General features: G+C 38.9%; 1 protein-coding gene across 1 annotated transcript; it reads right to left on the bottom strand.

Annotated features, from left to right (window-relative positions):
- Positions 1–8650: 8650 nt before the first annotated feature.
- On the bottom strand, positions 8651–10296 carry LOC125179000. The gene is made up of 2 exons (XM_047884004.1): positions 10002–10296; positions 8651–8853 (listed from the first exon to the last, which is right to left on the bottom strand). The coding sequence occupies exons 1-2, from the start codon at positions 10242–10244 to the stop codon at positions 8683–8685; spliced, it is 414 nt and encodes a 137-aa protein (XP_047739960.1). The 5' UTR covers positions 10245–10296; the 3' UTR covers positions 8651–8682.
- Positions 10297–11655: the final 1359 nt, after the last annotated feature.

Here is an 11655-nt window from a genome sequence, read left to right as displayed (position 1 = left end):
CTAACGAGGCAACAAAGTTGCCCTTATGCAGGTATTATTCCATTCGAATTAAAAAATATAGTATCTATCTGAGGAACCTGTAATGGAAAATAGATAATCATTAATTTCACCTCCTTAGACCGAACCAGCTGACGTGATCAGTCAATGGATGAACTGGATGTGGCGAGATTATGTCCATTGTATAATTGTTGAAGGCTAAGCTACCAGGGACAGGAGAAGGAGAGCCAGAGCAGCAGGACGGTTGCGCCAGTATAGTAACGGTAGAGGTCACAACAATTTACCTATATACGGCAAACTATCAGGAGAGCATCGGTCACGATGATTGCTATAGGTTTGCGAAGTCAAGTAGAACTGACTCAACGACAGCTCCAATAGTTGTAGATTGCCAGGATTTCTGGCAATGCTATTTAAAACAAGTGTAAGGAAAAAGACTGTCATCATTATATAGCTATTATCGAGGAACATTTCCCACAAAAAAAAAAAACACCTTATAAGATCGGCGTCCTTTAAAAAAAACGGACGCCAGGGAGATTTTCACGGACGGTAGCACTAATGGTGTTGAATCTAAAAACGCTGACCATGGATGGCTTACGCAGTGGTTCCCAAACTTTTTCAGGCTGGCGCCCCCTTTGGCTCCCCAGTGAATCTCTACGCTCCCTCCCCCCCCGACTGTCACGTATAAAAACAAACGCCTTATTCTTTATATTTAGTGCGCTGCAATTTTAAAAGAGCAAGGTTTAACACAAATGTGTATTTCACAAATAGATCCCATTTAGTAAACCAATATATTTTTATAGTTTTAACTGTTTCAGCACTAAAAATTCAAGGCGGCTCGGACAAATTTACGGCCGGACTCTTGTCCGGTCTCGCAGCCGGTCTCACGGCCAATCTCCAAATTCATTGACCAAGGAATATCTCCCAAACTAATGAACGCAGCTCGATTAAAGTGTGAACATGTATTCATTAGGACCTAACGGTGATGTTTAGCTCGTGTAAAATTTTTAAATTTCACCTTCATTTGAGAGTTATTTGGCGATACGGGCCGAATCGCAGTGATCAAAGAATTTCTTCCAAACTACTGAACAGATTCGAACGAAATTTTTGACTATAAATTCCAAACTACCAAACGGTGATTTTTAGCTCGTGAAAATTTATTCGAGTCGGAGCCGTGTTCTGCATGTGTTATACACAAATCGTCAAACAAACGTACGAACTTCTGACTACGACTTCGCGGACTGCCGCCCCCCTACTGCTCCTTTTTCTTCACCGCCCCTTTCTTCCTTACCGCCCCCCCCAGATCTTTCCACCGCCCCCAGGGGGGCGATATCGCCCACTTCGGGAACCACTGGCTTACAGCTACACTGTGCAGACCGAGAGGACAAAGACGAAAGAAGGCGGTGCAATAGTTTACCTCAGTAATTAAAAAAATGGGTTACTCTATATTGACCTTATATGACCTTTTGATGAGTTTAATTGGGACTTCCTAGTCTCCGATCAAGCTGATGCGCCGCCTGCGTCGTCCTTTGTCTCCGAGTCGTCGCTAGGCAGGCTGACTTTAATTTATATATATTTGTTACATTTTGCTCACCTGTTGTACCTTGTAAAAATTCAATGAAGTCCTCGAGTTAATGAAAAAGGAGATGGACATGTGGGCGAACCCTTTAGTCACAAGGGAACACAATATTCTGGATCCTTTATTCACTAGGAATGAGGAACCGGTTGCTGGTGCTGGAATTGAAGAGACCTCTCAGTTACACCATCGACTAGTGGTCGTGGGGGGATAAATTGAACTTACAAAAAGGCTATTAGGAATTAACTTTCCAATATCGACTGGAGATATGCGTCCGAGGAATTACGTATATCTCAGGTTAAGTTCAACAAGCTTTCGAATTAACTTTATTTATTTGTGGATATCGTAAGCTGAATAAAAAGCTATTGTGGGTGCATAGTTTAAGGGGACAGACGATTCCTCATGTGAAAGCGGAAGAGTTTGATAGTGGCCTCTTCCAAGTATACGAGGCATAGGCTGGTACATCGCAAGAAGAAAACTTTACTACGCCTAAAGGAAGCGGGCAGAGAATTAAAATACTGGCAGAGGAGCGGGATGCAGAGGCGCTAGCTGTGGATGACATTCAGGAGAACCTTAAATTTTTATTTAAATATTCCCAGTCAAATGTTCAGAAAGGTCTACAGTGGGGCTTGCGAAACTCTGAATGATGAGTTCATCGATGATGAGAGGATAAGGCATGGGCAAAATATCAGGAATGCAGTTTGAAAAGTTGCCAAGCAACCCTCGCTAGTCAAGACTGGAAAACCAAATCCTATTCCCCCTTCCAGCAAATGCATGAACTGCTTGCGAACATTGAACATTCAGTTTAAAGTTGCCGATCTATAGTGGAGAATACCTGAACTATTGATTTTTTCGGCTTCGGTGCCGGACGTAGTCGCTACCATCTTGCTGAAACATGGAGCAGAGCACTGCAGTTCCCACTGGCTACGCGCTGGAAGGTAGCGTTGGTAGGAGGAAATATTTCAACCTCGAGATGGCAGTTACCTTCCTCTAGGTAGAACGTAGAAGTAACCTCCCTCAAGTTGGGGGTTACCTGCCTCAAGGTGGAGGTTACCTTCCCAAGGAGGTCAGAGGCTACTGTCGTAACTGCTCAGGATGTGAGAGGTAACTGGTGTAACTGCTCAGGATGTGAGAGGTAACTGCCGTAACTGCTCAGGCTGTGAGAGGTAACTGCCGTAACTGCTCAGGTTGTGAGAGGTAACTGGTGTAGACAACCTGGTAGCCGGTGGCGTGTAGGCTGCGGAAGATGAATGCATCGTCCCGTTGCGATCTCAATGTAACTGCTACGTCCCAAATTCTTACCAACGCAACAAACGAACACGAATTTTCCGGTTTATTGCTTGTCATTTTCCATATTAATATTATATTTAAAATTTTTACCAGTAGTTGACATTGTTGTTCAGTGGCGATTCGAACATCATAGACATTGAATAATATTTCAAGTTTTCTGAGTTTTTTCAACGATACGTGAAAAACTATGTTGGTGCTTACATGAATATAATGTGAGTGTTTTGCGAATTAATTTAATTGAAATTTGTAGTTGCCGTATTCTTTTGATTGAACTTTCTTGTCGTTGCCCTTCAAATTTCTCATGATATGATGAGATGAATAGTTTAGTACAATAGTAATTTGTGCTGGCTGATCATTTCTTCCGTTATTCATGAAAGTCGTGACATATATAGCTTCGTTTGCGTTTATAGTGAACTACTAGAATATTAGTGTAGAGTGTGGCTCTACTCTTTAAAAAGTCTTCGATTCGGATTCACATGCAAGATATAAATCGCCACTTTTCGTTCAGCAAGGCCATTGTATTTATCTCTCTGAATCGCTGCGCCGGAAAAAAAATCGCGCTCGTAATGAACAAATGCAAAAATAAGCACTTGTGAAACTGCCGCCCAACTTTCTTTAAATGATATTCAAGCGATCTTTACTTTCCATATTTGAAACAGCCGTTCATTGGCCTGCAATGGGCAAAAAATCTACAAAAACTATTTATCAGCACTGCAAGTAAATCTTTGTCCTTCACACCACACGAATCTTGCTGTCACGCCTGACGAGGCGTGGGACGTCTGTCATCCGTAATGAGGAGTTCAGTCTCACGCCATAAGGGAAACTTTTCGATCTATGAGTGAGCCATGTAAAATTTTCACAATTAACTGGATATTAGTATCGAAAGACAGTTCTCAAGTAAAGGAATGCTAACTTTAACAAACTGGTGTCAATAGGTAAAATTTTTCTACATATGGGTTTATGGAAACAAAATTTGATGTCCGAGTAAATGGAGAGGACGCACTCTAGTTGCATGAGAGCCAAGTCGGCACTGAGGGGAAACTTCCCGTTGGCCTGGCCGCTCTCCCTTCGATCGACCTGTCGGAGTCGCACCTGTTGAGCTTCAGTTCTCGGCCGCTCGAGGACAACTCTGCTTCATGAAGATAACTTCCGCTGAAGCAGGCGCTTGTTTTCTGAGTTCATGGTTTCAGTCTTCTTCAACATTGATAAAAAACTAAACTTGGTAAAAAATATTAAAACATTGTAATTCATTACAATTTATTTGTTTATTGGACCCACGGGATTTCAATAGTATTATATAGAAGCAAACAGATGGAAGCTTCATTCACAACATTTATTGCTCCTTATAATTTTGTTCATTCACCTGCCACCTGCTCTTGTGCACATCAGTTCTATATCAATAGATAAGAGGGAAAGAAAACAATGCTTCATTCACAAAGATCCACTTCAAAACACCCACTGCCTCCTTTCATAAATTCTAATCAATGAACGTTTGCCTTGACGTAGTATCAGCGTTGAGTAGGGAATCTTTAAGCGCATATATTTGCTCCAGACATTGCTTTTTTATCGTGGTGCATGATAAGCTATCAGTCAGGATGATGTTCGAGTATTTCATAACAGCGATACAGTTGGTACCTCTGACACATCCACGGAACGTCGCGAGTTGTGAGGCTGTTGTGAGTGCAATGGAGCTGAATACATAGAAATTAGTTCTAGCAAGAGTTATTTGACTTATTTCAAAAAAGTGTTTTTTTAAACCTGAAATAAAATATGCTTAAGTGTCGATCTTACACTGGTTGACGTTACTCAATGTATTTCTACTCTATGATGTTATTAGATATTATTTGAAATAAAACTTAATAGTAAAATCGATACATATTTGCATTGATTATAATCTATCTGCTGAAAAGGACATTCACAAATTTCTTTCTACGCACGAAATCATTTACAGTGCGTTAATGGTGACAGCTAACAAACTGTACAGTTTCGATCATAGTTTCCCTCGAATGGCGTAAAAAACTAAACGAGAAAGAATGTCTCAAACAAATGCCTACGCATCAATAAACGATACCATTGCTGTGTCAGGTTTATTCAAATGAGCTGGTGGTTAAGTTACACAATGATTATGACTGAAAAATACAATGCCTAAGCATAACTGCAAGTGTCTCATCGTGAGCTACAAATTCTAACACACATTTTTCTGAACATCATCATTCCATATTCGTTTGTATGATCATTTTATATTCGTATTCACCACCCATAAATTTCTCATCCTATGCTTCAACCCTTGCATCATCATTCTACCCAAGTACTTCATTCCATGCATTATTTTTCCATTCATATTCACATCATCCCTAGCATCATCATTCCCTTCACATGCATCATCACTTAGCATCCTAATTCTATCCAGGAGCTGCATACCTTAATTGTTCAGTCATTCTATTCGTGTGCATCATCCTTTTCATTACCATCCAATTGTTGTGTATAATCATTTGGGTCAACATTCTATCATAATACATCATCCTTTGCTTCATCATTTTATTAAAAAGAAAAATACCCATGCATCATCATTCCATTCATATACATCGTCCATTGTATCACCATACCATTCACATGCATCATCCCATGCATCATCATTTCATTCATGCGCATCATCCCTTGCATCATCATTCCATTCACTTGATGATGATTCCCTAATAACTTCATTCTATTCGTGCCCAGTGAGTCACCATGAAATATTTGTAGCTCTGTTCTATTTTATACGTGTGTACACACTTATTGATTTCATTGTAGGCCAAGCCACAGTAATCCTGCTGTCGGCAGTGCCAGCCGTCACGCACGTCAAGCAGATTTATCGTCAAGTGTGTGATAAAAAGAGCCTGCTCAAGTGAACGCATGGACTTTTATGCAAACAAATCTGTATTATAAGAGGCATACGCACATAAGTTGAGACAGTTTAACATGGAACTTGTTCATTATTTTGTGGTTTTAGAAATAAATCCTTACCGAAAGAACCCTGCCAACGGTTAGCGGAAAAATTTCATGCAACTTGTTTGATTTGTTCTATATAGCAGGATTTTTGATAGATTTGTATCTTTGTTTTACAAATTCATTACCAACGACTATTCATTTATTTTGTGCTTCGGCATTCATCAATGAGAAACGGTTTGTGAACTTGACTATTACTCAGTTTGATTTAAGTGTTAGACTAATGAAAAGACCACGACTCTAAAATAGTCGACTATTCTTTAAAAACAGCTCGTAACACAGGCCCAGTGACAAGCTAAGATATGTACAATGTACTTGAGATCTTTTAGACGATTAGTCAGTAATCAATCAGAATGTACTCTCTTGAAAACTTTCGATGGAGTTTTATTATTTTCTTGCATCAGTTTCGTTACAAGTTGAAGCGAGGGTGTCGGTGTCATGAAACGTAGCAAAGCTTCTCGTTAACGTTAAAGACATCGTATCTGCGTGCCAGATAAGACCACGACACTGTAACTAAATTTTCAAATAGATACTCGTATGTATTGACATAAAACTTCGTTCCCGAAATTTAACTTGGGTTTCGGTAGTTTTATTAATGAGGAACAAAATTGTTTATTATCTTATCTATGTTTACACATTTTAATACAAGTTTCATTAAAGACCAGAGAGTAAATTTATTGACGATTCTCGTTTTGCTTTTCTATACTTGCAAAGAAAACTTGCTATACTTTTTGTGGGATTTGAAAGTTCAGCAATAAGATTTTCGAGAGACATTTTATTAAAATTTATGACGTTTTGAGCATGCATTATTCATTATAAAATTGATGAAGAATTATTTACCACGCTTGAATTAATTTAAATTTGGAAATGACAAAGGTACACACAAAGGGTATCTTAATTGGATACGGTTCAGCATCGAATCCTAAATTACTCAACTCAAATAATTTCATCTTCCTGACAATTTCGGTGGTTTGCAAATTGACAGCATGAGACTCATACTTGATGATGAGAGCCTCTGCTATCGGTCTCGTTGAGGGCCTCCCGCATACGATTCTTTGGTCCTCCAGTTTGCAGATGGCGTGTGAGTCTGCGGCTCAATGTCGTGCTGGTCAAATCAATGTAATTTACATTCTGGAGAAGTTTACAACCTTCCTCCAGAAGGGAAAATCTGCAATATACTTAGGTTTTTTGTGGCGATCCGGACCTTTTACACGGATTATTGAATAAATACTTTATCTCCTTGTTTCTGTAATAAATCGAGTTTGATTTACTTTTAACCGTTAATTGGGGCACCTCCATGCGGTGTCCCAACGCTACGAGACTGGCGAAAGCAGAAGCTCGATTTTGTAATTTAGGTTCCGATGTTGCACCGTATCTAAGATACCCTGTGTATGTACCTATGTCATTTCCGAATTTAAATTCAAGCGTTTTAAATAACTCTTCATCAAGTTGATAATGAATAATGCAAGCTCAAAACATCGTAAATCCTAATAAAATGTCTCCCGGAAACCTTATTGTTGAACTTTCAAATCCCACAAAAGCCTGATACACCAAGTCGAGAAAAGATATAAGAAAATCGTCAATCACAGGTGGCCCAGTGTTTAAAGTTCAGAGTACCAAGATTGGAGCAGAGAGACGCGGTATTAACATTGCTTAGCAGTGTTGTTATGAAATATTTCAAATTAATAAACCTCACAGAAAGTTGTACACCTGGTACTTCACACTAACATCTAAGAACAATTCTTGCTGCAATGACGAAACATCTACCAAAATTCTACAGCAACGGCAAATTCACGTGTGTTTCTCCAGCACTTGAATCAATACATTTCTTAAAGCCCTTTGAACATTTTAATTGAAATTTACGACAAAGTATCTATTCCTGAGTCTCAGATTTATTGTTATTTACCTAATTATTTGAATTATACTTATACCAGACATGAAATATCTGCTTCAATTGACCATGGGATAAATAAAAGCAATTGATATTGACATAAATTTTAAAAATAAGAATATGCATAATTGCTCATGTATACCAGCATTACGCACGCATGCTGCGGGCTGCAGGCGACCATTCATGTTGGTTGCCTTGGAACAATATTGGAATACGTAAAATTAAATGGCTACATCAATTTTGATAATAAAGTTTGCTCGCAATAACTTAGTTACTCGTGAATGCTGAATTTATCTTCGAGACGTTACACAAATGATGGCCGTAATACCATATATGTCGAAGAAAAAAAAAGAGGCAGCATCTGCTACAAGAGATTTATTGATCACAGACAAGCGACATTAAAATGTATACAATGTTTCTCGCATTGGATATTCCTCATATACAAGTTCAGTTCCTGTAGTTGCTGTAAATTGAAAAATTTTAAATACAAATGAAGTTGAAAGACAAAAATTATACGCCATGTCTACTTAAAACGGCAAGAAATGTTATTTTCCTTTTCTTATTTCACTCATGGGTTACTCTGCAATTATACGTGTACAGTTAAATTTTGAGGAAGACGCCCAGGTGAAATCGCCCATGTATTAGTGCAATATTTATAACAGAGGTGAAAAAATCGAATCCTTGAAATCTAGTCATCACATGATGGGATTGATTAAAGACTGCTTGCAGGCAACAATATTGACGAGGGCAATAGTTATATGCATAATAGTATCGAAAATATAGTTATACATGCATCAATTATTTTTGGTATCAGTCATCAAAAGATTATCAAGGGCACGTCAGTATAAAGCACTATTCACACTAGAAAAATTACATCAACGTATGTAGAACTGGTAGAGGTACTGATGAGAAAGATAAGCTCCGTCAATCTCGACCGTGTTCGTTACTTGTTGGTCCAGTTCAAGTCTACGACCATGCAGAACTGGTAGAGGGTACTGATGACGAGCAAAACCAGCAAGACCAACATGGCCCACATGAAGATATAGAGAGCAGAAGCGTAGCCATCGAATGCTTCATCTTCTTCTGCAGCCGATAGCGTAGGTCGCATCTTGACCTGGCAAACAAGTAAGTAAGGTACGAGTAGAAAAGCTGTTTTTAAAATTTGCTTTTACATTAAATTTCAAAAGCCTAAAAGTTCTATGAGACAGATTCGCTTCTTATTGCCAAAATAGTTTCCTAAGAGCACAGTAACTATTTCTTGACTTATTTATTTAAACTTATATTTAAACCTATTTATTCTATAACTTTTTGTGATCTAGGAAGGACTTTTAGATATTTAAATACAAATCAATATTATTACATCAATATTATTACAAATCAATATTGAAAAAATATTATTATTGACAAGTGAAAAATCACTTTTCGAAAATCTTTATCAATATTGCATTGTAATTTGTGATTACCGATTCAACACTAAATTAACAGCAATAAATAATGTACGAAATTTTTAGGTAAACAATGATCGAACAATTAATTTTGCTCAATCAGAAGTACGGCAATGTGTTGAGGCCTGACAGTAGTTACTCGGTTATTCAAATGATTCAAAGCAACTTATTACTTCATGTAATGCAACATTTTCGCAAATTATTTAATTCATTGCCTGTATTTTCTATATAGGAAGGCCAATATAAAGGTTTCGCGTGATCTGCCTCGTTAAGTATAATTATTATTTGATTATTATTAAATTCAATAATGTTACTGTATTATTTGATAGTTTGGTTTTCCCTATATAAAAATAATGCAAAGGAAATTCTGATCCAGATCGAATGGGAGAAGGCAACTTTAATCAACGGAAGTTCGTAAATTTCAGTAGCATTTTCCACATCCCTCTTTTAACTTTTTTTTTAAACTTATGGCTTCCACCTTGATATTTAAATGCAAGCATTTAATGTATACCGGTGTAGAATGGTTAGACTGTAACGCTCACTGGCGTTAATGTTCACCGCGCCACTCTACAATGATGTAATATATGTTTCGTTCTCCATTGACTTGGTATGTTTCGTACTTAATACAAGTAGCCTGAATACCGATTAGCATTTATAGGCAAAATTTGGTTTGTATCATTTATGATACACCGTGTTTTTAAGGGTTAATACAAGAAACCCGAAATTAGTTCAAGCGGTCATATTTCCTCCCAAAAACAATCGTAACAGATTTACGACCTTCACCTACCCCTGAAACCCGCCTAAGTCGAGTGCTCACCTTCATTCTGCATCTCCCGTCCAAATGGGAAGAGTCGGGAAGCTGAGAAGTCGAAGCTCTTCTTTTCTTCAACATATTATTCCGCTCCTGAGCCTCGGCTCGTCTCGCCGCTTTTAGTCTCTGCTCGAGAAGTGCCCATTTATCATTACATTTCAACTGCTCAATCAACTTCAACTTGTCCTCGCAGGCTTGCTTCTTCTGCTCTTCTCTCCAGAGCAAACCTCTTCTTCGCATGCGGATCATGACTCTGGTCTCGCACTATTCATTTCATTTAGTTTGAGCCTCTTGTAAATTCTCAATTCAGTTTACTAACGAGGCAACAAAGTTGCCCTTATGCAGGTATTATTCCATTCGAATTAATAAATTAAGTATCCATCTGAGGAACCTGTATTGGATTAGAGAAAACCATAAATTTCACCTCCTTAGACTGAACCGGCTGAGGTGAGCTGCATGTCGATGGGATGTGGCGAAATTATGTCCAATGAATAATTGTTGAAGGCTTATTAAGCTAACAGGGATAGGAGAATGAAAGCCAAAGCGGTATGAGGGTTGCGCATGTAGGAACAATAGCGGCCGCAAAAATTTACATATAAAGAAAAATATCAGGAGGACATCGGTCACGATGATTGTTATAGGTATGCAAAAGCAAGTAGACTCAATGACAGCTCCAATAGTTGTGATGTGATATAGGATTGTCGGCAATGTTATTTAAAACGCATGAAAGCTGAGCCTGTCATCATAATAGCCATTGTCGAGGAACTTTTCCCACGAACAAAACCGCCATTAAGATCGGCATCCTTAAAAAAACGGACGCCAGTGAGATTTTCACACAGTGCCACCGTCTGCAGGCGGTGGCACTAATGGTGTTGAATCTGATAAAGTTGACCATAGATGGCTTACAGATGCACCGTGTAGACCAAGAGGATAAAGACGAAAGAAGGCGGCGCAATAGTTCTCCTCAGTAATTCACAAAAAGGTGTTGCTCTATATTGCTGACTTTAATTTCTGTGTACCTTTTACATTTTGATCACCTGCTGTCCCCTTGAGAAAATTCAATGAAGTCCTCGAGTTAATGAAAAAGGAGATGGACATGTGGGCGAACCCAGACCCTAATATTGTGATCGTTTTTTTTTTGAACTGCATGGTGTATGATGGTCACAGCTGGACTGTTTTGGGAGGCAGGAGGGTCGCTCAGATCTCAGACCTTGATAAAAATTCAAGCAACGAAGCTAATATAAACTACTAAAAATTGATAGAGCGAACCTGCACAGGAATTGGAAAAACAGCAATTGTTAGTCACAAGGGAACACAATATTCTGGATCCTTTATTCACTAGGAATGAAGAACCAGTGCTGGTGCTTCCTCAGTTGCAGCATGGATCGACGGGAGCGCAGCCGTGGGTAACAAAATTGACTCATATACAGGCCCTGGGCCCAACGCCAATCATCAGCATGCAATATCTACTTATAACCTCAGATCAATGAGCTGTGGGTAACTCTGGCTAACAGTAAATCCGCTTTGCATAACACAGCCACTGCTTCACAGCGCCGGAGCACAACTGGCCCAAGTCCACAGTGCTATTCATATACCTTCCCGATCGTAACGCAGCCGGGCATCTTCACGGCTCTTGACACAAAGCCCCCACCACAACAGC

The sequence above is a fragment of the Hyalella azteca genome, unplaced genomic scaffold, assembly GCF_000764305.2.
Source record: "Hyalella azteca isolate HAZT.00-mixed unplaced genomic scaffold, Hazt_2.0.2 contig14257, whole genome shotgun sequence".
NCBI classification, from domain to species: domain Eukaryota; kingdom Metazoa; phylum Arthropoda; class Malacostraca; order Amphipoda; family Hyalellidae; genus Hyalella; species Hyalella azteca.
This window is presented reverse-complemented; position numbering and strand designations above follow the sequence as displayed.

Coding starts and splice junctions, on each gene's coding strand:
- LOC125179000 (XM_047884004.1), bottom strand. CDS start 10,244: ATGATCCGCATGCGAAGAAGAGGTTTGCTCTGGAGAGAAGAGCAGAAG. Junction 8,854..10,001: donor ACGGGAGATGCAGAATGAAG/GTGAGCACTCGA, acceptor CTTGTTTGCCAG/GTCAAGATGCGACCTACGCT.